A 22,626-nucleotide genomic window follows, 5' to 3' on the forward strand; every position below is an offset into this window, starting at 1 on the left:
TGAAATAGAGTGATAATTATTGCATGATGTTTGAATGTTCTAGAGTTCTGATGTTGTTGATTGTAATGTTTCTCTTCATATAACCTATTGAAGTATGCATTTCTCATGTGTATGTACATTTTTCATAGATAGTTCGGCTTTTGATTTAGTATTATTAATGTATTTATAAGATTTGTATGCATTTTCCTAGCGTATCCAAGCACTTCTATATATTTCGTTCGTATCCATGTTTTTCCAAAGCGTATCTATATCCGTATCCAACTTGTCTGATATGATACCCGATTCCGATACTTGATCCTTGATTTTAATTGCTTTTTAAGAAGATATTTTATTAGGATTAATGAATGAACCCCCTATTTTCTAATGTTGTTCATTCATTATTCCTAATAAAATATCTTCTTAAAAAGCAATTAAAATGATAAAATCATTATTTTTGTGTGAGAACTACGAATTTAAGATCTTAGCATGGACTTGGTTGGGCTTGCCTCGAGGGGCGTGGCACAAAGGCGGCTTGTAGAATCAGGAATGTAATATGTTTTACATCACATTAGCTACTTTAAGTAATGCAATTGAGGAAAAAAAGAGATTGTTGGTTTTAATTGCTTGAAAATGTGTTATATGTTTGATTTTATTTTTAAATTTTCATTTGAATACGCTTTACATGTTATGTTTATGTATTTTAATTTTAAATAATAGGTTTTTTAAAACATTTATTTTAAAATTTAAGTTTATATTTTTTATTAATATTACGTTTAATATTTGTTTTTGATTTTTTGAAAAATTTGGCATTTTTTTTGATTTTTAGCTTTTTTGTTTGTATTTTTGCACTTTGCTTCAAAAAGGTGCGTGCCTCACCTTGCGCCTCGGGCACAAATTGGCCCCTGCGCCTTTTTTGTGCCTTGCGCTTTTAAAATACTGACAAGATGTAAGTAGTTTTTAGGTGATAGTGATGCCATAAATAGTGAACATGACCTTCCTAAAAAAAGTTTAGAGCACTGAGCTATTCTCTCTATTCTTTTTCCATACAGATGGAGGTCCTGAAAATACCAATGAGGCACCAGAAAATAATCCGGCTTACACAACTGTATATGTTGGCAACCTTGCTCATGAGGTAACCAGGCTGATGGTAAATCCATCGTCTGTTTTTTTTTTTTTTTCCTTGGCAAATTTCCGTATTTTTTATTTTGGTGATGCTAAAATTTCTGTTGGTTCTCTGTTTCTTGTAATTTTGTCTTGTGATCATTCATGTGGCTCTCTATTTCTTTTCTATGTAATTATTGCATTCCTTCCCAGGTGACTCAAGCAGAACTTCATCGTCAGTTCCATGTCCTTGGGGCGGGGGTTATTGAAGAGGTGCACATCCAGAAGGATAAGGGGTTTGGTTTTGTAAGGTATCGCACTCATGAAGAAGCGGCCTTGGCCATTCAGATGGCCAATGGAAGGATAGTATGTGGAGGAAAATCCATTAAGGTAACATATCTCCATTAGAGGGATTTCTCTATTCTAATCTCTTTCATTTTATGTATTCGTTGGTGGCCCTCATTTTATATAAACCACTATATTTAGGACATGATAGCGTAGACAATGGAACCAGGGCTCTAAATAGGTCACAGAAACCACATGGTTGGTATCTTTTCACGTGGGATTGATGAAATATACCGAAGCTTGAAGCCAATGCATGAAGTGATAAGATGAATGGTCTTTTTTCAGCTTCAACCATGGTGTACAGTACTTGCCTGTGTAGCTTGGAATATTTCTGTGGGATTAATTTCGTATGTCAGGAGTCTTGAGCCAAGACATATAATGCGCACTGAAAGTGTTCAGACTGACAGGGAATCTCTATTCTATCAGTTGAATAAGGTTTGCAACAGTCTGCTATCCTTGATGTAAAGGAATAGTGATCTGTACCATGAGTACCATCATGTTTCTAAATCCTGTGCCTATTCCTTGGTTGGTTGGTCGGAGTATCATCTAACTCCAGCTTACTGAGTTCATTTGTATATGGTTGAAACAATCTGGTGAGATGGCTGCAGTTACCTATCAGTTTGCTTTCTGTCCCTAGCCATTAAGGTTTTCTCTATGGTGGCGTCTCTAGAGATACCTCATAGTCACTGCGATTTGGTACTTTAATGAAGTTCTAATCTTGAAAGTGCCAAACCTTTTATTCATGGATCCGCTGTGAATGACAGCTTGTATGAAGCTACCTTGTAGAATTGGGGCTGTACTATAAGATCTTGGTTGTGTAGCATTTGTCTTGGTACTGATCTGTATTACAAATGCCTTTTGGATGTCTGTGTGCAGTGTTCATGGGGTAGCAAGCCTACTCCTCCAGGTACTGTTTCGAACCCACTGCCTCCTCCAGTTGCCCCTTTCCAGATCCTTCCAATTGGAATGAACCAGGGCTACTCGGCAGCAGATTTGTTGGCCTACCAGCGCCAACTTGCCTTGAGCCAGGCTACTGGTTCTGGATTAACAGGCCAGGCTCTTATGCAGATGTCTGGACAACAGGGCCTTGCTTCAGCAGCATCCATGGGTTTGAGCTCTGGTGGATCCCAGGCCTTGTATGATGGTTATCCAAACAACTCATCCAATCAGCAACTCATGTACTATCATTGATATTCATGTATTGTGTAATCCTTGGTTTTGGATTTCCCCCTCCCCCCTTTCTGATGGCATAGGTGGAGCGTAGATTTTCCGTTTTTGTTTTCTGCTTTCATTTTCGCACTTTTGATATGGGGGAAATGTACCGATGTACCAGATGATATGTTGCTTTAACTACAGGTTATGTTTCTTTTTCATGATTGTCTCGGTTCTTTGTAAGCTTTGAACTCTTGTGTTTCTGAAATATATGAATCATGAATGAGTGTCTTAAATCTTCATTGCATTTTTGCCTATTGGTAGGGGAGTGTTTGATGTAACCATGGTTCAAAGAACCAATATTGAGACACGGTATTTGGGATGTGTCTAAAAAATGCTAGGATACGCTGGGGGAACTCATCACACACTTGTCTCCAATTGTTTGCCGTGCAAATTTTTGGTTAGTTGGACTGGGTGCAAATTTTGTGTTGTTTGTTTGGAAGAAGCAAAACAAAAGTGGTTTGCATTTTATTTGAGTGAATATAAAAGGAGGGTACAACCGTACAAGTGGTGGTTCGATTTCGATGGAACAGATGCCGGGATCTGTAGAGGTGGTTGCTCGCCGGCATAACTCACCAAATCAGGCAAGGATTGAAGGAAAATACTCTATAACTCCCTTTCCTTTGATATGCCTACATCTGATCCGTCGATTGGTTACGGATCTGCCGCTATGAGGATTTCAGACAGCACAACTCCCATCTCCATTGCCACTGATGGGCCATCTCGAAACAGGCAACTACACTCTCCGACTGTTTCAGCAACACTACAAACTTCGTCATCGTGCCATACGTATGACCAGAAAGGAGATCTCCATCTTCTTCCTCAAGTAATGCTCTTGTTGCTTCTTCACTCAATGCTACAGGGCCTAGGGAGGTGAGCCTGAGCCCCCAATCACCTCCACCGGAGACATGACTTCACTCACTTGGAAGTTGGAACTGCCCAGGTTTGGGAAGTCCTTTGACAGTTCCAATGCTGATAAAACTCCTACGCCACCATCGACCTAAACCTAAGTTCTTTCTTTCAGAAACCAAGTGTACCATTCCAAAAGCTCAGGCTGTTAAAATTCACTTCAGTTTCATAAATTTGTTATCCCGCCCTGCTGCTGGTCGGTAGATCAGGAGGGTTAGTAGTGTTTGGCTGGGACAAGCCTATGAATGTACAAGTTATGTCTTCTTCTTCATCCTATATTGTTGTTAAAGTCACTAATTGGCCAGCGTATATGCAATGGTACTGTTGTGTTTATGTATACCCTTCTACGGAGGGGAGGGCACAGTTTTTTGATCATGTTGAAAGCCTTAGTCAATCGTCCTTCAATGCACTATGGTGGTGCATTGTTGGAACAAGATACTTTAAGAAAAATTCTTCATCCTTAATTTATGAGGTTAGAGCCAAGTGATTTGGACAGAAACCACCTGTCCAAGTAAAAAAAAAAAAAAAAGAAAACACAACCACACATCAGCCCAAATGGCCATGGTGAAATTAGTTAAGTGTCATCCAGTAGAGAAAAATTAAATATAAACAGACACCAATAAATGCGTATACTTGGTTCTATTTATAAATGCCTGTATACATGTATGGGCTACATACCAGTTCCTTGATATTCAAGCTGAACTAGTATGTATGGGCTACAAACCAGTTCCGGATTCCATTGACATTAGGCTCCAGGTTAGGGCTTAACATTTGTTAGTGTTCTATCATCAACATTTTTGATGTCTATTTACATTTCAAATTTCTGCGATCGAAATCATATATACATCTCTAAAAAGAAAAAAAGAAAAAGAAAAAGAAAAAGATAAAATAAAAATAGTTGGCATAGCAAATGATTCAGTCATATTAGAAACACTCGTTTGATGCGGTTTGGTGAACTATTTGTTAGAATAACGTAACCTATTCCAGCTGCTCCTGTTATTGGATCGTATGAGCCATTAACATATATGTAGGCTTCAGGATTTTTCTGGGGAGTGTTTGGTGAACTATTTGTTTATTGCTTGTGGTTTCCCATAGGGTCTAGCTTTCTCCACCAGTTGCAAATGTCCCATATGCGTCTAAACAGAATGAAGAATTTTGAAATATAAACCTGTTTGGTGTTCGGTGACTTTCCCTGCACGTTAATGTTAAAATTGTAATTTAAGGTGGTCGTGGAGAGTTAAGGAATTGATTTCCATTAATCTTACTCAGACTCCAAGAAATGGACCTTTTAGGGAGGTTATAATTAGTATTGATGATACTGTAGTTGGGATTGTCTGGCCTTCTACTGTGATATACACTGGAGGGATCAATCCTCTGCTATGGAGACCCATCTCTGGAATTGGTTCTTTTGATCTCTCTTCATATGATATTGATATTACTCCATTCATAGGAAAAGTTTTGGATGGAAGGCAGCACCAGTTGGGGTTTAGTGTAACAAATGCTCTTAGTGTGTGGTACATAGATGCAAATTTGCACGTATGGTTGGATAAACAAAGTGCTAGAACTAAAGGAAAGTTGATTAAATATGATGTCCAACCTCTAGTGATCACCTTAGTTTCGGACTTCAATGGTTCAAATGGAAATTTTCTTACTACAACAAGTAGGTCTTTTCTTTTGGCTGGATGGGTGAAGTCTTCTCATGGAAACATCACAACCCAATCACATCAATGCTTTGCTTATAGGAACACAATGAAGTTTGGGAACAATGGGAATGAGCAGATTGCAAATCAAACAATAGATGCCAATGCCAATGTTTATTCTAGTCTCCCTTCTCATTTAGACTTTATTGATTTATCTAGAAGGTTTCCCCTTTATTTGTACACTAACTTTTTGGATCAAGGAAATGGCACCTCGACTTCAATTTCAAACCTGCCCTTAAGATTCTACCAGCAGTTGTTTTCACATGGCCCATTTGGGTTTCTCAAGGGGAAATCTCATGAATCTGTAGGCTGCACAGGGTTCTATGATTGTAATGGGGAATTTGGTAACTGGTGGTCTAGGAAGCACTTAGCAAGTATTTACATATGATGGTAAAGATGGATGCTACTTCTCAATGAGGAGAATGGAATTGCAAGAGTTTCTGCACATATAAATGTCAGATTCATGGAAGCGTAAAAGGGATGAGTGTAAATTTTGGTTTACTTTTGCTTCATGTAGGCTTCCCTATCATTTCCTGCCCTTTCTTTCAAATTAAACACAGCCTATGAAAGAGAATGGAGATAGGAGCTAGGTTATCTGTTTAGAGTAAGTAGGATGCAAGATGATCTCCACTTTATATGAGAAATAGAGAAAGAACTGAGGTAGCGGGAAGTTGGTGCAAATTTTGCATCAGTTTTTGGGATGTAAAATTTACACTAACTGAATGTAAAAAAGACAGTATAAATTTTGTATCAAGTAAAATGAAAATCATAACTACAAACAAACAAAAACAAAACTGAACGAAGTACGAATTTTGCTCTGAAGATTTGCACTGCAACAAAAAGATGACAAAACAAAGGGTTTGTTTGGAAATTGCTATCATAAAGAAACATGAATATACTAAGATTGCATTTTTTTGGAGAATGGCCACTCCCAGACCTGAACCTATGTTCTAAACTTCTAAGGTTTGTAACCCTTAGGTTTTACCCTTGCACCAGAAATGGTCCATGGTTCTAGATTGTTGTCTACATATGAAGGGGACAAATACAGACACATAACTGCTGATATGTTTTGGGCTTCTACGGTAGGACAAGATGTGTATTTGTCTTTTGATAAATTCCAGACTTGTGTTAAATAACTATTTCACAAGAAAGATAGAGACCTTCATCATGCGACAGTAATACTGTTTTCAAAGAACATATACTGAACCTTTCCTCCTATGCTGTTACATTGTTGGATGCATATTATGTGTGTAGACAAGAACTCTTACCATTATTTACCTTGTGGTTCAAGGAGCTTATGAACTTGGGAATTCTGGATATAGTGAAAAAACTATTTGCTACTTTAAGTTATTTTCTCATTGGTTTCTTTTTCATTTGATACATATGTCAAATTTAAAATATTGCATTACAAAATGCAATGCAAGAGTTGTAATGTTTTTTTGCTTGTTAGTACATAATAGTAAAGAAGTAAAAGACACACACGTCAAAATAAAAGGCAAGGGACCTCAAAATGAATAAAATGCTTTTGCTAATTATCTTTGATCATTGCAGGATTGAAAATTCATGCTCCTCATTAAAGGCTGCTTCCCCTTTAAAATTTTATTTTATTGATTTCCTTTTGTTGACCCTTAACTTCTAGTTATTAATTAGTAATTATTTTTCTTGTTCTAGTCAATAATTAATTAATGCATAATTTTTAATTTGAATTTCAGTTTTAGCGCCTAATTGGAATTCCCTTCTGATTAATTTCGTTAATTAATAATCCTCTTTCTCATTAAATTCATTTTTTTTTAGAATAAAACTACAAACTTAACAAAATCAAGATTCAAACCTTAAACATTAGGCTTTAACAATTAGAGGTTATCCACTAAGCCATGCCCATTTTCTTGTTATAAGTTTATGCATTTTTATTTTTAAATAAATTTTCTCTTTTTCTTAGTGTGTGCTTATCAGTAAATGTTAGAATTAATTATTAAAATTTATGTATTAATAAATATAAGGATAAATTGTATTGATTGTTTTAAAACTAATATATATATATATATATATACATTTTAGTTTTTTTTTTTTTGTTTTATCACGTTTTAGTTATTCCATCATTTGTGAATAGTTATTAAGTGTGTCCCAATATCTTGAATTTTATATAAACCATTAAATTATAGTTTTTTTACTTTTAAATAATTTATTTACAATCATATAAAACTTGTAACTATCGTTATTAATATATTTTTAGGATTTATTTGAGTTTTTAGCATATTTATGCGTATCTTGATTTTTCATCCGTCTCTATGTATCCAAAGCGTATCTTGATATATCTCTTAAAATTATCTTTTCAATACATTTTACGTTTCCGATACTTTAAACCTTGGTTATTAGGTCTCGCGCATAAACATTTAACATGTAAGAGGAACTGATAAAATATGCTTGCCAAATGGTCTTTTGATCTTTCTAACTTTTGAAAGATTTAAAAAAAAATTACAACCAAACGGTCTTTGATCTTTGAAGACCTGTGAAAGATCGTTAGTCTTTTGAGATCTTGAGCTTTTGGACTTGCCAAAAGCCTCCTTAATTAGCTGAATAGCTCATTGCTTTGTCTTTTAGTAAATTAGTTTTGTTTTTTCCTTTTTTGGTAGGGTGTATTGAATAGTTGTTAATAGGGTTTTCAGCTCCTTAATGATTAAACTAAAACACCCCAGAGTGATTATCAATATATTTAGTTCAGTAAACTGGTAGTCTGGTATCATAAAATATTACCTATAGATTTTACTTACCTGATAATTTTATTTTATTTTATGTTCTTTTTGAAGGCAACCTGTTTGTCAAAATGATGACAGACAAAATTTATTAAGATAAAAGCTCGGAATTACAGTTAAGAAGAAGAGTCTCATTTAGAAAAGAAAAGATGGAGCAAAAGACCAAGTGAATCAATTTGGGATCCGGAGAGCATATTTCGCAAAGTGCTGCTTGATTGGCTTCCCTAGGAACCCATCTCACCGAGAGCTTTGAAGAAAATGAGAAAGAATAAATTTGCAATCTTCAATAATGGGCCTGATTGTCCAAGGAGTGGGAAAAACAGAATTCAACAATTATAGTAAGCCTAAAACTTTCTAAATCTGTTGCAAATAGATGGTATGGCTCACACCACATCTATAACCAATACATGTTTTAATATGCAGTAGAACTATGAAGTACAACTTGATGCAATTAAAGAAATTGCAATCATTGCTAGAAAAAGATAATGGAGAAACTCATCAAAGTCAAACATCCATTATATGCAATTAAACAATGTACAAATGTTTGTGTCCAAAAGGATAAGACCCATCTTCAGCAGCATCTCAGGACATTTCAAACTATTTTAAAGACAAAAGAGCATCCGAGACAGCCATACTTCAGCTGATATTCAAACAGGTGATTGTAGCAGTTGTCACAACTCACAAGTCGTCTGTTATCTTTTCAATTGAATATTTGAATATGTATGATAAGTCATCTAAAAAGTAATATTTATAAAATTTAAATTATAATGATAATTTTTGAATTATACATTAATCTATTATGATGTACATATTTGCAGTTAATGATAATTTTTGAATTCATGTTTGCATTGGCCACTGCATATATGCACTTTGGTTCAGTTTTGCATGCAAGCACATGGTTAGAATGCATTGTGCATTGAAAATGACAACAAACATGAATTCTAAGACATGCTTGCATTTAGGCTATGTTTGGTTTGAAGAAAAAGGTAGGGAAAGGAAGGGAAAAGTAGGAAAACCTATACAAGGTCTGTAAAGGTTTTCTACCTTTCCCTATTTTTTCCTTCAAACCAAACATACCATTAAAGATGCAAACTTTTGAGCCCAATGCTGGCCAATGTAAAAAGAGAATTCTAGCTACTCCTCCAATTCATATTTGTACCTATTGCAACTAAAAATCATTTGGCAGGAGCACAAAATTACCATTACAAAACTAAACCAACTTGCATTTTATTGCATTTCATTATAGGTTTAAAGTATTGACATGTAGTGGGTGTATATATATCGTTTCGAGACCCCTTCGATACGCCCCTATAGTGGGTGTATCGAAGGTCTGACCGGTTCAGGGGGTAGAGGAGACCTAAACCGGCCCTCCTGAATCGATTGTGAAAAAAAAAATTAAAAAAAAACACAATAAAAATGTGTATCGATTTGCCTAATATACCCCTACCGGTGTATCGGATGTATCGATATTTTGAACCTTGATTTCATTAGACAATTTTAGATAACAACAACAATAATAATGATGATGATGCTGATAATCATAATAATAACAACAACAACGATAACAACAATAATAATATATTTGGGCACTTTGTTTCAAAAAAATCATTGAATTGATCAACAATAATAATCCCTCTCAGCCACTCCCTTCCGTTCTTCTTCTTCCCCGTTCGAACCCAGAAGCAGCGCCGATCGTTTTCATTTCTCCGTCGCTCCGTTCCGTGCTTGTGAATTGGCTCTGGATTTTCTTTTCGGGTGTTTTGTTAGTCTAACATCTGACGGAGTTTTATTATGATTTGTTCAAAATGGAAATGTTTTACAGCTTAGTTGGATTAATTTTTGCAATGTTAATGGCGATGCCGATCGATTCATTTCAATCTTTTTCTCTTTAACTTTTCCTTATTCTCATTTTCTTTTCATTTCCCGTTCTTTGGCTGTTGTAGACGGTCTGTGACACCATTGCTCTTGATTTTATACATCTAGGTTTGAGAATGGAAGTTAATTGATCAGATAGTGTGGATACTTCTGCCTAAGGCGTTCACTATATATAACAAAAACAAGTTACCTGATGGTTTAATCCTGTTGGAAGAAAGAGTAGTATCGAAATAGAATTCTGTTTGGAAAATTTCCCACAGTTGAGATCTTCATCTTCTTCTTCTTCTCGACCCACCTGTAGCTGCTCTTATTGTCCCTCCTTTACCAACATTTCTACGACAACAACACCATTGTTTCGGAGAATCCACACCAGGAGAATTCCCCTTGGCAGCTAACCCCTCCATCGATCTCCTCACAGACTATTTATTTGGACCCTCAATATCTTGGGAAACTTGAGGCAAGTTCCAGTGCTTTTCTCGTTATTTTCTCATATTTAAAACCAAACAATCTAAGTGTAAATTTTAATGTTTTCCCATCTCATCCTATCCCATCCTATTTCATCTTTTTCCATCTCACCTATAATCAAATTTTCTATACATTTTACAAAAAAAGTCTATACTATTATTATTATTATTTCACTTTCCACATAACAAGTTAATTTATTTCATTTTATTGCTTTCCCTAATATGTAGACGTTTATACTTATGTGGTGCCTAAGTGTCAATAAACAGGTTTATTATTTGTTTTTTCGGTTTTGCAAACAAATCAAGTACAAACGTTTAGTGAATAAACGTCCACGAAAAGACATACATAATCTCTTCTAAAGGTTTAGGGAATGAATTGTTTGTGTTTATTGTAATGTTTTTCTCTTTTGATTGGCGTTTTAGGAGATTTAAGAAAAATTTGTATCTATAATTCATTGTTTCTTCACCGCACTTCAGCAGCAGTAGTAAACCGCTACCACCATCTTCTCCGCCATATGCTTATTCGTTTGTTCATTCATGAGAGAGAGAGAACAACAATAGGCATTATATAGTAAAGAAATAAATTAAGGGGGTTACACCAGTATATATATATATATGATCTTGTTGCTTGGAACAAAACAATTAAGTATCACATCAACCGGTTCATTGGACAAATCCAATTCACCTGTGTATTATACACTATCAACACGCATAATCTGTAACATATATATATACTATTATTTGGGCATTCATATAGTAGTTTTCTTTTAATAAAAGAAACTAAAATTCTTATTACTATAAGACAAAACGATTTGGTTCAGACTTCAGAAGAATATAGAAAAAGAAAGGCATGAACCCACTTCAATGTCCATATTGTAGTTACCATATTGGTAAGCAGTGTTCTAGCTAGCCATGAGCTTCGACTCTACTACGTACCTCTTTGCCTCCGCATGAGTATCCCTTGGTAAACTTTCCTGATAGAGTGTAATTTGGTGAGACCATCTCTCATCTCCATACCATCTATTGGTGATTCTATGGAACAAGCAACCCCGGTTTTCACAACTGAGACCTAGCATTCTTGTGTTCTACCTCTTGTATCTTCTTCCATCTGCAGGTGTGGATCCATGATCTCCATCACTCTCTCTGGGCAAGCCATTTTATTAGCAAAACAATGAAGGTTTTGACCATTTCATCAGTTGGTCTCTTCCCTGTAAACATCTCCAGCAATAGTATTCCGTAACTGTATTCCATTTGGGTATGAATTAAAGACTATAGCATGCAAGGAATGATTATAGGCCATCGAACCCATTATCATCAATAAAGCTAGTAGCTACACCTTTTCATGGGGAAGCTCTAATTTGGTGATTTGGTGCTTTATTTTGAGTTTTGAGGGAATTCATGTAATTTGGTGACTATATCTCTGATCGCTGTTAATACTATTTAAGTAAGATATAATACTATTTAAATAATGAGGATTGCACTTAGGCTAACAAGCATGAGCAAATGAGTTGGAGTCTGGGAGTGCCCACTTGTACAAGAAAATAAAAATGTTGAAGGTCTGGTTTGTGTCTACCCTTCCAAAGACCCCAGATTACAAAGACCAAACATCGGGCAATGAACTATAATAAGGAATAATATATGGCTCACATTTATTATAGGGTTCATCATTTCTTCCCAGGTCTTCATGGCCCATCTCGGCCCATCGTGAAATTTCTGGACCTGAGCAGCCATTTTTCTTTCAGGCCCTGCTTGACCCAGAATATTTGGTTGGATTTGGGTGATTAACAAATTTGGGTTTTGGCATCAGTTTGGGTTCCTAGGGTCGATTTCAGGGTTGGTCTTAGATTGGCCCTTAACCTGACGGAGGCCAACTAAAATGTTAATTTTGTTAATTTGTACGGCAAGCCCAGATGCCCAGCCCAACCTGGCCCATGATAAGCGGTTTCTATTTTATCTAACAGGTAACAGCCACACCTTTTTCCTTCATTCAGATTTCTTTTTTTTTAGAAAAAAAAAAAAAGAAACCTGAATGAAGGATTAATTTAACATTCAGATTTCAGAACATGCCATTGTAAATGCTCTCATGATGATCTCCTTGCATGTTGAGAGGATTAATTTAACAAAAGCTCTCATTTTGCATTCCGGATCTTTGCGAGTGCAAAGAGGATAGTTTGGTCTACTGGTGCTAATTAACCTATTTGAGACTTGTTTTGCCATGTAGGCAACTTAAAATAAAATTAAAGTAGGAAAAGAAAGGAGAGTGATTACAACTTTACCTGGAGCAATATACCCAATAGATCCCTTCATTGCAGCAGAGTTTGTTCCATTTGGTGCAGAATTACTAGAGAACTCAGAAAGAACATTTGCTAGTCCAAAATCACTCAAATGGGCTGCCAATTTTTCATCCAGCAGAACATTGCCTGGCTTGAGATCACTATGAACTATTGTTGCATGGTAATGGTGGTGCAGATATTCCAGTGCAGAAGCTATATCAATGGCTATGTTTAGTCTCTCATAAAGCTAAGTTTTCTTAACAAGCTTGTTGCTCATTTGTTTCTGGATGCAACCATTTCTCAAGATTTCCATTAGGCATGAACTCAAAAATCAGAGCTTTGAACTCATTACCCTGGAAGTCAATACTGGAGCAGGTACTCAAGATCTTGACAAGGTTCCGGTGCCGAATATTTTTCAAGGCCTCACATTCAGAGACGAAACTCTTTGCAGCTCCTGGTTGTTCAGGATTGAGGACCTTCACTGCAATCAATGTTTCATCATTTTGATCTAGTATTCCCTTATATACAGAACAATAGCTTCCAATACCAATCAAATTGGCCTCAGAGAAACCATTTGTTGCTCTAAGGATCTCTGCATAAGAAACTGTTAAATGCTGAGGAAATGGTGGTGCAGAAGACTTCATTTCTGCGAGGCCTCCTCAAATAACGCCTAACAATGAAAGATAACAATAGAATTAAGACACGTACCATAACAACCACTGGGGTTATTACTTTGAGAAGCAGATAGTGGCTCTTTCTCTTGGAGGAGGCTGTGATGATGCATGTGGGTAGCTTCAATTCAGCTATACCTCCACAGAGTTTTTGATTTCCACCAACTGAAATCACACTTGCATTATTGAAAATCCCATTTTCTGGAACTTCACCCCGGAGTTGATTGAATGACAGGTTCAAATAGGTGATAAAAGGAAGTGTTCCAAGGAATTCTGGTATTTCTCCAGACAACTTATTATGCGAAATGTCCAAGTCATGTAGACCTCTTAGTTCACTCAAAGATTGTGGAATCATTCCTTTAAAGTGGTTGTCTTGCATGTAAAGGTTCTCTAACAACAAACAATTCCCAAGAGTGTCTAGGATACTTCTTGATAATCTGTTCTTAGAAATGTCTAACTTGACAAGGTTCTTCAAATTGCCTACTTATGAGGGTAGGGATCCAGTCAAATCATTGTGACCAAAGTCGAGATAAATTGAAATGGAGGTAAGATGGAGAACTTCTTTGGGTATTGAGCCTTTAAGGTAGTTATTTGAAAGACCCAAACTTGACAATGGTTGACGATTTACAAGAGAGAGAGGAATGGACCCACCTATGTTATTATACCCAAATTTGAGAGTGTTTAAGAGGGTCAAATTACCGATTAAAGATGGAATTTGTCCCGAGATCCTGTTGTAGTCCAAAAACAATACCTGCATCTCATGAAGCTTCCCAATTTGCACTGGAATATTGCCTGTAATATCATTCAGCTCCATATCCAAGTGCTCCATATTGATGAGGTTTCCAATACCTGAAGGGATGCTTCCATATATATGATTCTCTCCCATAACCAGATAGTTGATCCGGGTGAACATATTAGCTAAGGAGTTGGGCAATGAACCTCTGAGAAGATTGATATGTATATTAATCTCCTCTAGTCTTATGCAGTTGGTTAAAGAAGTAATGAAATTTAGGTCATTTCCATTTGTTGTTCCCAACTTATTGTCACCGAAATTGATAAAGGAAAGACTTTGCAAAATGCCTAGATTGTTGGGAATTGGTCCTGTGAACCCATTAGTAACAAACTCAACATACTCAAGTCTTGAAGCATTGGTTAGCGAGACTGGAATGGTTCTTGTAAACAAGTTCTCTCCAACTGCTAACCACTCGAGATTAGGAACTATGTCACTAGGAATTTCTCCATGTAGTCGGTTACCGGATACTAAAAATGAATAAATTTTGGATAGATTGTAGAGGGTGCATGGGAGGAATTGTACCGGTGAGGTTATTATAAGCAGCCGAAAGAAAGTCTAATCCTATGATTCATCCAAGTTCCTCTGGGATGCTTCCGTCTAAATTGTTTTCACCTATAGAAATTGCTATGGAGGATGAAAGATTCCCAAACGAGGGTGGGATGTTTCTTGTAAGATTGTTACGAGCAAAATGTAGTAAGCGAAGCATCGGTAGAGTGCTCAGCTCGTCCGGGATTTTATCTGTGACCTTATTGTCGATCAAATTGAGTTCCCTGAGTCTTGAACGGTAAGTAAGGTTGGGTGTGATCTCACCCTCGAAGGAGTATGTTGTTGCTGAGTGTGAGACTTCGCAGGCGGAACAAACAATCCATCTCCGGTGGAGTTTTCCCATGGAAGCTATTATTCTGGAGGGTGATACTCCTAAGAAAGGTGAGGTTTCCAATGTGAGGGGAAAAAATCCCAGCCAAGCTCTGCGACTCCGAATTCAAGACTATGACCCTCTGATGCCGTCGGCTACAACTAACTCCTCTCCATTGACAGAAGTGGGATGAATAGTTCCATGAACTCATAGCTCCAAGTGGGTCTTCAGTGATCCTCACCTTGAATTCTAACAAAGCCAGTCGATTTGTTTCATCTGTATATCTAACAGACCATGTATTGGATGGTGATACGAAGTTGAGCATGATGTTCCCAATTAGAAGAAATGCCTTCAGAACAGTAGACCAAGATGAATTCGTCCTTTCTTGAACCAAGATCGACTAGAGAAAGGAAAAGAATGAACCAGAAACAACAACAGTTCTAAGAAGACAAGCTTAGACTGTGCATGGAGGTGGGTGTTGGATAGAAATCAAGATTATAATATTGACTTGGGCTTAGGGATAGTGTTATGGGGTGTATGATGCAATTTCCACCTCCCAATAACCCATTAGCGGATGTAGCCAGAAAGCGTAGTCTTCTTCTTTTGATGATGTTTTCTATTGGTCATCCATGAAAAAAGTGGGATTAGAGGTAGAAGTTGTAGAATTAGAAAAAAAAATACACTTAAGCTCATTACTTAGAGCCATGTGATTTGGACAGAAACCACCATACAAGTAAAAGAAAACAACCACACATCAGCCGAAATGGTGACAATAAAATATAGGGGTGTCCATGAAAAATAAAAAAACCGACTGTTATATATATTTATATGTATATTGTATATATATTTTAAATATATGTTACATATTCTCTATATATTATATATAAATATATATTATATTTATAATAATCTATTTATAAATATATTATATATTTTTATAATATTTATAAATATATATATATATATATATATATTATGAATAAAAAATTTGAAAAACCGAAAAACCAAATCGGTCAAAAACCGAAACCGACAAACCATTTAACTAGTGGTACCGATTCAATTTCGATTTGGAAAAATTGAAAAACCGGTAAGACCGGTTTAGTTTGCAAAAAGTGTCCTTGGTTAACTGAACCATGGACACCCCTAATAAAATATGGTGCAATTGGTTAAGTGCTATCCAGTAGAGAAAATATAAATATAAACAGACAAATAAATGCATATTACTTAGTTCTATTTATAAATGCCTGCATGCATGTATGGGCTACATACCAGTACCAGTTCCTTGATATTCAAGCTAAACAATAGAATGTTAACCTTTTCTTTGCCACCTCCCATCCCTCGGCCTCAACTTCTTTCTCCACAACTATAAACTTCACTTGGGGTCGTTTGGTAACAACTTAATTAGTTGAATAACTCATTGCTTTGTTTTTTAGTAAATTAGTTTTGTTTCTTTCCCTTTTTATGATAAGGCATGTTGGCTAGTTGTTAAGAGGGTTTTTAGCTCCTTAATGGCTAAAACGCCTCAAAATGATTATCAATATATGTATAGTTCAATGGTAGTCTGGTATCATAAAGGGAAATTCCCGATTAGAATTTATGCTTTGGCTCGAGTGACAATTTGATCTCCAAACTTTAAAATGTGATAATTTAGTACCTGAATGCCATCTAATTCTCTTAATCAACCATCTAAACGTTACAGTCCTAAATCATAGCCTCTTCTATTCAAAAAAGTTGGTGACTATTTAGAAGAATCTAGAATTTGGGATTGTTCATTTTATTGTCTATATTCGGATAGTTGATAAAGAGAATTAGATGGCATTCTTAGGGTATTTTTGACTTTTTAAATGTCACTTAATGGCTGATTAATGGATTGATTAACGACAGGTACTAGATTATCACATTTTAAAAGTTTGGATATTGAATTGTCTCATTTTAAAATTCGGGGACCAAATTGTCACTCGAGCCAAATTACAGGATAGTGATCATGAATTTTCCCTATCATAAAGATTACTTACATATTTTACTTACCTGATAAATTTTTGTGTTTTTTGTTTTTTGAAGGCAACCTGTCTGTCAAAATGATGACAAACAAAATTCATTAAGATAAAAGTTGGGAATTACAATTAAGAAGAAGAGTCTCATTTAGAAAAGATGGAGAAAAAGACCAAGTGAAACAATTTGGGATCTGGAGAGCATATTTCGCCAATTTATGTGCTGATTGATCGGCTTCAATTGGCTTCCCTAGAAACCCATCTCACCGAGGTTTGAGGAAAATCAGAAAGAATGAATTTGCAATCTTCAAGAATGTGTCTGATTCTCCAAGGAGTGGGAGAAGCAGGATTCAACAATTATAGTAAGCCTAAAACTTTCCAAATCTGTTGCAAATAGATTGGTATGGCTCACACCACATCTATAACTAATACATGTTTCAATACAAGTTCAACAAGATTGTTAGAAAAAGATAGTCAAACATCCATTTTATATGGTAGATGCTAATGTCATATATATTTTATTTACATTAATCAACAATGTGGAAATGTTTGTGTCCAAAAGGATAAGACCCATTTTCAGCATCATCCAAGGACATTTCAAACTATTCTAAAGACAAAAAAGCATCCGAGACAGCTATAGTTCAGCTGATATTCAATGTAGCAGTTGTCACAACTCACAAGTCGTCTGTTATCTGTTGGCATTCTTAGATCTCTACATGCAGCACGGCCAAAAAAACACAAACCATTACGAAGATTATCGGATTCCAGTCGCAGATTTCTCTATCTAAGAGATTTTCGCTGCTTAAAACTTTTTTGGCATCCTCAGTTACAGTGGCAATTGGTTGGGTTGGGCTGGGTTTGGTTTGATTTGAGTTCCAACCTAATCCATCTAACTTGCTAATCCATTAATGACCCAGTTATATAAAATTAAATGGGTTGGGTTCAATCCAAACCCGCTTTAACCCAATCTAACCCGCCCAAACCCATTAATCCTATATTTATGTATTTAATAAACAAACTGACTCTCTCTTGACAAATAAGTTTGTCATAGCTTAATTGGTGATAATAGTAATTGCTATTTACATAAGTGGTGAAGGCTCATATCACATTATATGCATGCTATTTTTACACAAGCGGAAAGCCATTTGACTATGTTCAATTTTGGGTTTGACTGAACCACTTAGGTTCTAACTGATCAGACCAACTTGACTTATCTAATTGGATTGTCTTCGAGCAAATCACATCAAGGGTGGTTGAACCGTTTAGGTCTGGATCAATCTGGTCGGACCATACCAGATCGGTTTTGTCAATGGTGGATTGACTTGGACCGGCCCGTATCAGGTTTGTGCACGGGTTTGGGACCGAACTGACTAACCCAAAGTGGGTCAATAGAAGTAAATCGGGCCGGCCCGAATTCGGGTTGGGTTGTGTCAATACTGGTCGGACTGGACAATCCAAACTAGGAAAAGCAAGTGGGTGCTGAACCATCCCGCCGGAACCATTTTGGTTTCGGGTCGATCCAAATCGGTCTGTACTGGGTCGGGTTGGTTCTGACCAACTGATCGACCTAAACAAACCAGCCTCATGTAATCAGGTCTATTCATATTTAGACCAAGTTGGATTGGTCCAGACTTGGGTAAAGTTGATTTGGATTTATGTCAAATTGGGTGAAGTGTGTTGATTTGAGACAAAACTAAATTTATTCAATAATTAATAGAAAATTAATGCATTAATTATAAATTATTTCATTGAAATGAATAAAATTACAAAAAAGGCTAAGGAATTAATACTTATATTTGTAGTGGTTAACCCAATGCTAATCCACAACCCAACCCAACCCGACCCATTTAAATGGGCAAGTTGGGTGGGTTCAGCGAGTTGGGTGAAAAATTGCCACCCCTAGTCCTCACCATGGTTTTAAAACAGTCATTGACCGTATGGTCGGACGGTTCAGCCTAGAAACCAATCAAGACACTGGTTCTGTTTTAGTGCTAATCCATTATTTAACTAAAAAACATTGAATTGGTCAACAAATTGTTGATCCAGACAGTCTGACCATTGAATCATTCTACCTGGGCAGCGATTTGTGGTTCAATATACTTTACTAAAAATTTTCAAAAAACAAAATAACAAGAAAAACAAATTAAGAAAAAAATAGAGAAATATATCGATCTCATATATATGAGAGAGAGAGAGAGAGAGAATAGTGGTGTGGTCGTCATCATTGTCGTCACCTCTAGTGGTCATCTGCAGCTCTGTTTCCTCCTTTCTTCTTCTTCTTCTTCTTCTTCTTCTTCTTCTTTCTCTCAACCTTCTTTTTTTCCCCTTCTCTTAGCTGACAGACCCTCCTCTCACTCAATCATATCCCCTTTCTCATAATATTTATATCCATCCTACCCTAATATTTTAATCCAAAGGGTAGGATGAGATATATTGTTGAAACGTTTGAACTAATTAACCTGGGCAATCAAACCATTGACCCAGAAACTGGTGGTCAAAACAATTCAGTTTTTGGGTCAATTTTTAAAACCTTGGTCCTCACTATGAAAAATAAAAATGAGTTTTTCAAAGGGAAAGAAAATATAGTTGAAATCTAGTTACAACAAACCATTTGGGCAAAGTCAGAAATTGATGGGTTAGCAAGGTTCAAAATATTGCAACATATCGGCTAATACGTTTCTAACAAGAACCCGATACGTGGAAGATGTATAAATCATTCATTCTGTTTCTTTTCATATGTATCGGCCGATATGATCTCGAAACAATCCGATACAGATCTGTATCATTAATCCATATTTAATACCGAATCTCTCGTTAATGTTGTTTATTTAAGTCTAATTTCTCTTTCATTAATTAGCCAATTACTCCAAGGAAAATTTAAATTTAAATTTAAATTTTAGCACCTAATTCAAATTCTCTGATTTGAACCTTTAATTAATGATCCCCTATCATTAATTTCATTTTGTTAGTGTAAACACTTTAAATTTTAGTTATATCAAGATTGGAACCTTAGTCACTTAATTTTAAGTTTTAACAACCACAAGTTCGCCAATGAGCCAACATTTTTGTTTGTTATGATTATATGTATTTTTAATTTTAAGTAAATTTTCACTTTTCTTAATGAGTGACAAGTTTTTATTAATAAATGCTAGAATTAATTATTAAAATTTATATACTAATAAATATTAACATTAATTATATTGGTTTTGAAAATTGACATTCACAATTTTAGTTTTTTTTTGTTTTTTATGTTTACACTTTAGTTATTCCATCATTTTTCAATGGTTAGTAATTGTGTCCCGATATGTCATACTTTATATAAACCATTAAATTATGGTTTTTTACATTTAAATGACTTATTTACAATCATATAAAATTGTAAATGTTGTTAGTAATATATTTTTTAAGATTTATTTGAATTTTTTACCATACTTGTGTGTATCTTGATTTTTCGTCCATACCCATACGTATCCAAAGTGTATCCCGATATATCTCTTAAAATTGTTTTTCTGATACACCTTATGTTTCCGATACTTTGAACCTTGTGGATTAGGCGTGGACAAATATGTGGAATAGGGTGAAATATACATTTAAAACCCTAACCATATGGAACTATTGGGTGTGGAGAAATATTCATTTAAAACCTTAATGCATTTATGGAATCTGAAAAAAAAAAAACATGAGAAATGGTGAAGAACGGCAAGTATTGGTGAAAAAGGAGAAGAGAACGATATAGAACTTGAACATAGTGAACGACAAGTCTTGATAATTACTTGTGAAAGAAGAAGATGTAGAAGAAGAGGGAAAACTGTGTGGAGCTATGAAAATATGGAACATTAAACAAGGAAAAAGAGAAGAACATAATTGTGTTGATTCTTCTCATTTCGTGGGGGCAGAGTATCTCTCAGTCAAAAGTGGAGAGTGAAGGGGTTTTGGTCGACCCCTTATCAAATTTTGGCCAGATGTATTAAGAAGCCAAGAAGCCTGAATAGACCATAAGTTTCGCTTGTAGCTTCACAGAAGTTAGATTTAGACCACTTTGGGCTTTTATTGTCCTTGAGATCCTGTCTTCTTATTTAGTGGGTTTTCACGAACCAAACATAAAAAAGATCATTTTTTGTCTATTAGACCTATGAAAGCCCACTAAATCTTTCAAAAAGGCTTGCAAAATTAGGGAGCCGTTTGGCAAGTTTTTTGGGAAGATCTTCTGGTAGCTTTGATAGTGAAAAGACGAAATGAGCTTTTGCATAAAGATCTGAGCAGCCTAAAGTTAGTTTGGCTACCGTGCGTCTTTTCGTGCATTTTTCTGTGTCTTTTCGTGCGAGAATAAAGTGTGAAAGATGCGAAAAACTCCGTTTGGACCTTCCCAAATTAAAATGTGCTTCTCGTATCTTTCCAACGCACCGACTTTTGGTAGCTAGATCTGTTACGAACCAAATAGAAAAAAACTGCTATATAGTTTGCCCAACTTATAAACAAGCCGAAAGACTGCACAGAAAGATGCACCTAGTTGGGCCTAGGATTCTAAGACCTTTTAATCCGGACAGACTTAAAATTTACACACAAATTATGTTCTAATTATGAGTGCATATGTTCCCCATAGTACCTTCCTCTCTTAATAAATAAACTTTATAGTAGTGTGAAAGCCCTTGCTGCATTTCTAAGTTAAGCCCTTTATTCTGATTAGGTATTTCAATTAATAAAATGTAACCAACTGTTATTTTAATAATCAGTAAATCTTATATAATATGTTATTTTAATAAGAAATTAATCTATAATTTAAAATAGTTGAAGTACATATTTATTTATTCAAAAAGAAAAAAAATCAATTAATGTAAGGATCATGGATATTAAAGTTTTTGAAGATTAAAATTCTATTTTTGATAAAGATAGATACTTAGGGTTCATTTACTATCGTGGAATGACAGTCCCCGATTCCCTTGCGAATGAGAATCCATTCTAGTTGATTTTGATTTTGATTTGATTTCCATGTGAACCAAACAGGCAAGAGGAATAAGCCATTCCAATTTCGATTCTGATAGATTTTTATTCTAATTCCGATTCCAACTGCAAACGAAACAAATCCTTTACATCTAATGGAAGCCATAGGGAAGACGAGAGATGATTGAATCTCTTTTCCTTCTTTTTTTTATGTTCTTTTTTCTTCAGTATTGTTAGATTTCACATTCATCATAAACTAACTAATATTCTCCTGATTGGAACATAATCAATTTAAAACTTGAGGGCATATTGAAATTTCCTCTTTCAAATTTCCTATCTTTAACTTCATTTTCCATGTTTACAATTCACGAATGGGACATTTACATGAGGACCCTCCCCATGTTTCAAGTATCAGAACCGACCATCAAAACTTCAATTGGGCCATGAATCAAGTTATTAATAAGAATATAACCATATCATATTACTGCATTTAAATGGATGATGGAGATAAGGTTTTTATGCTATGTTTGATATTCCAAAAAGTGAGAGAGAATGAATCACAAATTTTGAACCCGGTTTAGTTTTGCATATATTTGTTTGTATCTATATATGATTTACATTACACTCTTACCTAATACAAAGATTTATATTTTTTGCCTCATTTACATTGACTGTCAATGCAAATTTTGCATCCCAAAACTGATGCAAATTCGTTATCACCTTTTTCCTACGTCAATTATCTCTCATATAAAATGGGAACCAT

At 35.4% G+C, this 22,626-nt stretch overlaps 1 protein-coding gene and 2 pseudogenes across 1 annotated transcript in view; 2 read left to right on the top strand and 1 right to left on the bottom strand.

Moving 5' to 3' along the window:
• Positions 1-2,879, top strand: part of LOC148872273 (oligouridylate-binding protein 1-like) — a 34,291-nt gene extending 31,412 nt beyond the window's left edge. The window contains exons 10-12 of the mRNA XM_088971545.1: positions 1,029-1,111; positions 1,294-1,470; positions 2,302-2,879. Coding sequence (XP_088827671.1) covers positions 1,029-1,111; positions 1,294-1,470; positions 2,302-2,616 — 575 coding nt within the window. The 3' untranslated portion in view covers positions 2,617-2,879. The remainder of the gene's footprint in view (positions 1-1,028; positions 1,112-1,293; positions 1,471-2,301) is intronic.
• Positions 2,880-3,265: 386 nt separating this feature from the next.
• LOC148872274 (peptide-N4-(N-acetyl-beta-glucosaminyl)asparagine amidase A pseudogene) lies at positions 3,266-5,634 on the top strand (annotated as a pseudogene).
• Positions 5,635-11,530: 5,896 nt separating this feature from the next.
• LOC148872275 (putative LRR receptor-like serine/threonine-protein kinase At3g47570 pseudogene) lies at positions 11,531-13,255 on the bottom strand (annotated as a pseudogene).
• Positions 13,256-22,626: the final 9,371 nt, after the last annotated feature.

The sequence above is a fragment of the Nelumbo lutea genome, chromosome 2 (assembly GCF_056320005.1).
Source record: "Nelumbo lutea isolate HS-2025 chromosome 2, American lotus-T2T, whole genome shotgun sequence".
Taxonomy (NCBI): Eukaryota; Viridiplantae; Streptophyta; class Magnoliopsida; order Proteales; family Nelumbonaceae; genus Nelumbo; species Nelumbo lutea.